This window comes from Bison bison, unplaced genomic scaffold, assembly GCF_000754665.1.
Source record: "Bison bison bison isolate TAMUID 2011002044 unplaced genomic scaffold, Bison_UMD1.0 scf7180017864181, whole genome shotgun sequence".
Lineage (NCBI taxonomy): Eukaryota > Metazoa > Chordata > Mammalia > Artiodactyla > Bovidae > Bison > Bison bison.
Window position 1 is genome coordinate 8861629 of NW_011494753.1, and position 5571 is coordinate 8867199.

General features: G+C 55.9%; 1 protein-coding gene across 3 annotated transcripts in view; it reads right to left on the reverse strand.

Annotated features, from left to right (window-relative positions):
• Positions 1-1441: 1441 nt before the first annotated feature.
• CLK3 (CDC-like kinase 3) overlaps positions 1442-5571 on the reverse strand; it is a 14394-nt gene continuing 10264 nt past the window's right edge. For all 3 annotated transcript variants that reach the window (XM_010843353.1, XM_010843354.1, XM_010843355.1), the window contains 7 exons: positions 5209-5375; positions 3893-3987; positions 3667-3796; positions 3365-3447; positions 2759-2838; positions 2498-2588; positions 1442-1853 (listed from right to left, as the gene is read on the reverse strand). In XM_010843353.1, the coding sequence (XP_010841655.1) occupies positions 1677-1853; positions 2498-2588; positions 2759-2838; positions 3365-3447; positions 3667-3796; positions 3893-3987; positions 5209-5375 (823 nt within the window). In that variant the 3' untranslated portion in view covers positions 1442-1676. The remainder of the gene's footprint in view (positions 1854-2497; positions 2589-2758; positions 2839-3364; positions 3448-3666; positions 3797-3892; positions 3988-5208; positions 5376-5571) is intronic.

The window sequence follows — 5571 nt, forward strand, 5'->3', positions numbered from 1 at the left end:
GTCTGGGCCTTGAACCCTTTGATGGTCCTCTCTAGATGTGTAGGCTCAGGGCCAGCACCCTGTCTCAAAGATGCCAAAATGAGGCTAGTTCTGGATGAGCTAGCTGGTAGGCCTCAGCCTTAGGAACACAGTGCTGCTCAGATCCTAAGGCACTGAGCCCCCAGATGTTCACAGGCCCTGGAAGTTCCCGAGAGGGGCCCTTGCAGAGGCTTGTGCTTTAAAGCCTTTTTTAGGGCTTCAGGCTTCCTTCTGCTCTGTGCCCACCCAGTATGGTTAAGGGGGTGAGTGGAGGGGCTTGATGGATGCAGGGTAGGCCCTGGTACCCTGGGTTTCAGGATACTTATCACTTTCCTTATAGGAGCATAGCTGGGGCAGATTAGGCAGGGCAGAGAGGGCTGGTCCCTCCTGTCCTCCCAGCCTCCCTCAGATGTTAAATTGTCTCCAGCAGTGGAGGGCACCCAGCGACTGTGAATCCTGTGCTGTGTATCCTTCCTGAACCTCTGCTCACTCTCAGGGCCGAGAAGCTCCTGAATGAGGCCCTCTCTCTAAAGGTGGGGCTGTAGTTTGAGGAGCAATGCTGGGTTACAGGCATTTTAGTAAGCAACCACTCAACAGGCTCTGGCTGCCTGTTAATGCGGTGAGGTCTCCTCATTGGGTCCAGTGAAAAACAAGCTAGAACCCTGGCCCAGAAGACTCTACTTGCTCCATTAAGTCACGGTGACCCTGTGGGTGATGGCCTTGTGTTGAGGGGCTAATGGGAGTTGGTGCCCAAGCCTCTATTTTCTCCCCAGGCGGCACTGGAGCCTCTTCCTGCCCTCAGCCTGGGCCTTCCCAGGTGGTAAAGATAGCATGATTCCTCCATCTTCACCTCTTTTCAGAGGCATCCTACCCACAGTGCCCAGTTCCCACGGGGCCCCAGTCAGGTGGCCAAAACTCATTCATGCAGCTCTTGGGGAACCAAAAACCAGCACTAAAATAAAGCTGACGACAGGAATCCTGTGTCCTGTGGTACATTGCTCTGTGGGCTGCAGTGCGCTGAGGCATTGCATCCCCAGCCTTGGGAACCTGCCTTGATCCTCACACTTGATCTCAACAAGCCAGTTACTGGGCATACACAGCCTGATGTCTCGGCCAGAGACAGGGCTGGAAGGAAAGGTAAACCCGGTGGGCCAGTCCTGGCATGTTCTCTGGGGCTGAGAGGCACAGGGGCCAGCAGGGAAGTGGGCGCAGGACAGGCCCAGGTGCCTTTCCGGACTGTTGAGCAGACCTACCACTGCTCTTCTGGGCTCAGGGGGACACCCGAGCTTCTGGCTAGCCTTTCCGGGCCTGGCCCAGTTCACACGTAGCTCTCCACAAGCGGCACCGCTAAGAAAGACTTTATTAATAAAGTAGGGAGGGGAGAAGGCAAGGAGCCTGGAGATGGACACACTGGTACCAGGGGTTACAAACAGTAAGAAACACTTTATTATAACTTTACAACATATAAATAGCTTGGGTCAAATCTGTGCTTTCTGGCAGCTGGGCATCAGGTCTCCTCCCCTGCAGGCTCCTGCCTTCCTTCACATTGCACTGTTCACTGCGTGGCTCTGGCCCTGGGGCCGGTGGTAGAGGTTGGAGGAAAGGGGCCGGGCAGCCCAGTCCCGCTCTCCATCTCCGGTGCAGTGGCCGCACGCCTGTCATCTGCTTGGGTTGCGGCTGGTGTGGAAGGACCGCTCCTCAGGGGTCAGACCAGCAAAGAAGGGGTGCAGCAGGGCCTCCGCCAGTGTGATGCGCTGGGCAGGGTCAAATTCTAACATCCTCCTCATCAGGTCAAACAGCTGCACGTGCTCCAGAGTGTCTTGGAGCATATAACTCTGCTCAGGGACACAAAGTGCCTCAGTGTGATGGCGGGCCATGGGAAGCCACAGCCGGTCCCCTTGCCTTTGGGAAGCCTTGCTGCATGGCTGAGGAGGCAGGATGCCCCCCTGGAGAACTACTTCTGCCCTCCTGGGCAAGGAACAGGTCTGCTTTTCGTGCCTGTAATCATGTCTGCTCTGAACTTTGTCAGGCTACCAGGTGGCTTGCTGGCTTGATGCCTCTGCCCCCATGTGCAAACTTCTGACAGGTGGGTACACAGCACCTCTGTGAAATTCACTTGTCCAAGCACCAAATGCAGTTGACAGAGGCTTCCTGGCCATATCTAGGTCTTCCCCCACCCTCCCCTCAGTCCTGCCTAGTGAGAAAAGAGGGAGCGGGAAGTAGCAGGGTCTCAGATATCTGGCTCTTCGGATGCCCCCTGAGTACATCAGAGCCACCCTGTGGGGAAGGGGAAGAGCTAAGGGCCCCTCTAGGGCAGTTTGCAAGAAGCCTCACTGCCAGCACCCGGCAGCCTTGGGCACAGGCTCCCAAAGAGCTGGGGCAAGGAGGCCACTGTTAGCTGCCTGGCCTCTGCTGTGTATTTGCCCAAGGCCTGGAGTCTCCTTGGCATGAGTTGAGCTGGGGGAAGCCAGAAACTGACCTTCAGAGGTTTGCAGTTCTCCTTCACATACCGGCCGTCAGAACTGTTCTCATCCCAAACCAGGCCCCCTTTGTAGAAATATTTCTGCTTCCTGAAAACAAAAGACAGGAATGGTGGAGTCAAAATGGGAAAGACAGCAGCAGCGCGGAGAAGAGCAGCGAAGCAAGGCAGGGGACCCCGGCCTGACCCAGCAGGGAGGTCTGGGCAACAGCTCTACCAGGTCCCTTCGAGACAGGAAAGCCCTGAGGGAGCAATCCTTACCTTGTGCGGTGGATCATGTGTGATGGGATGGGCCCTAGGATCTTCTCCATCATCACCAAATGCTCTCGGTTCTCGTGGGTCTGTGGAAGGGTGAGGGACACAGCAAGTGGGAATCATGACAGCCTCCGCCCCTTAAGGTCCCTCGGAGAATAAGGGATAAGAAGGATGGTCAAGGTCTCTCCCTGCCCCAGGAGATGCAAACCCAGCAATGGGATAGCAGCCCCAGCCTTTGTGATGTGGGACCAGGGAGGAAGCCAGCCTGTTCCCTCGGTGACTTCCCGACCCTTCAAGTGTACTGCATGACGACACCTCGTTCTGGCTAGTTCCTCTCTCCCCCCAGAAAGTGCCCTGCCCTGGCCCATCTCTGTGCCCTCACTCACGCTGTGCCCCTTGCCTGGAACACTCCTCCCACCCCAATCCTCCATCCCTGATGACTGACAGCAAGAGTCCCTGAGTGTTCCAGCTACCCTGACTGACCTCTTCCTTCCCAAGCACCTACAACCCTCAGGAGTCTAATCTCACAACATGCTGATGGGTGGGTGGGGGTCCTTCCCACACTAGGCCTCTGCAGCTTAGGGTAGGGGGGTGAGGAGGGAGAGGCCTTACCTGGAAGAGTGTGAAGCCCCGGTAGTACTCAAAGAGAATGCAGCCGATGCTCCAGACATCGCACGGCTGTGCCCAGCCCAGCTCTGAAAGCCAAAATGGGGTGGGCTATGAGACTCGTCTCTGTGCTCCCAGCCTAGAGCTCACAGGGCAGCTACCACGCTGTAGAAGTCCCTTTCTTAAGACCAAGTCAACAACCACAGAGACTCAAGACACTGGCTCCAGGTGTGGACAGGCACCACACTCCGTTTTCATTACTGCCAACAACTGCCTGCTTTATCGGGCTCAGAGCTGCAGTCACTCACCAAGGATCACCTCAGGTGGACGATAGTGACGGGTGGCCACAATGGTCGTGTGATGCTCATGGTCAAAGGTAGCACTGCCGAAGTCAGCCACTCGGATGCTGGTGTTCTTCACTGACTTCTCCTCACAGCTCTGAAGGGCAGGGAAGGGGAGCCAGGTCAGAAGTCTGTACTGGTGGGTAACCAACTCCTGGAACAGGGCCTCGATCTTTACCCCACCAATAAATACCTTGTGCTCATTGTAGAGGGTTTCAAACTCAGAATTCACAAACAGGATGTTCTCTGGCTTCAAGTCTGTGTGGGTCAGTTGGTTCTCATGTAGAACTGGGGGAGCAGGAGAGGAGGGAAGCAGACACTGAAAACCTGGGCTTCCTCTCTGGCCCGCCTGCCAGCGCTAGGCCAGCTCCGTCCTCCAGAGCCAGCCTGCTAGAACCCTCAGCCCCTAAGCTCAGCAGTGGCACAGGGAGAAGACCACACTGCCTCTGCTATGGCTTCCCTCTCAAGAGTTCTCTGTATTTATGAACTCAGAGGGTTCTAATTCTTGAGGGGGCAGTAGAGATGCCTTCCATTTAGAAAACTTTCCACCTATCTACAGGGGACCAGGTCTCTCACCAAAGCTGCAGTATCAGTCTTGGAATGGTTCCCTCTCCCAAGCACCTGCTACATAATTTGCAAGGCCCAAGGCAAAATGAAAATATAGGTGTCCTTATTCAAAAGTTACTTAAAATCTAAAGATAGTAGTAGGAGAGCATTAAACCAAGCACAGGGCTCCCTATGAAACAATGAGGCCAGTGCTGCCTTTCTCCCCTCACCCCCATCCCTGAGCAGGGGGACGTCTGCCTTTTCCCTCCAACCCTGTCCCACTGATGGTTGTACCCTGCCACTCATCACTTCTCCCATCTGGCACTCAAGACCTCCCAACAGTGTAGCCCATCTCTCTTGACATGGGCCCTCTCTTCACCACAGTGAGCTGCTGCACATGCCAGGCTCTGGGCCAGCGCTGGGTGGCTCACCTGGCTTGGAACGCTCTCCCCAGTCCCGTCATCTATGCAGACCCTGCCAGTCTAGCTCTAGCCACCTCTGCACTGAGCCTTTCCAACCTGTTTCAACCACTACAAATCCTGCAGCACTGAGCACAGGCACTACTTTAGAGACTGGCAGACAGATGGGAAATGATGGTAAGACATGGTGTCTGTGCTAACAGGATCTGTGGGTGGGATCTACCAGGTCAGTCTGCGACCTCTTCACCCTATCCAGGAAGGTAGGCATGGGGATGGTAGGGGGCTAATACTAGAGCAGCTCTCTCCCTTCTCTTTCGGAGAGCCTGGGGTCAGAGGCCAGCTCCACAGGCCCCTGGAGAGGACTGCAGCCTCTCCGTCGTCACAGGTTCCTACTTGAAGGCCTTTCAGCCAAAGGGGCCCTAGTGTCTTGGGCCCAGCAGAACAGTCAGAATGTGCTGGAGCACCTGATGGGAGGGCAGGGCTGCCAGGTGCCTTTGCTGCAGACTGGAGGCTCCCCCTGCTCCGCTTGAGGGTGGGAACTTACATCTAAGGGCGTGGCAGAGCTGGTAGGCCATGTGCCGGACATGTGGTAGAGGGTAAGGCTGGAAGTTATTCTCCTTTAGGAACTCAAAGGTGTTCTTTCCCAGGAGCTCAAAGGCGATGCACATGTGACCGTGGAAGTTGAACCAGTCAGACATCAAGACGCACAGGCTGGAGAAGGACGGATGGGGCTCAGGGCCTGTGCTGGGGGCTGGCTGCCCACCGGCTCCCTGAGGTGAAGACCGTCCCCACTCCCTCCCAGGCTGCTGGGTCACACACAGGATGCAGATTTACAAAGAGAAAGAAAACTATGGGCACAGTCCCTGCTCTCAGAGAAAGGTGGCGCAAGCAGGCCACTCCACAGGAC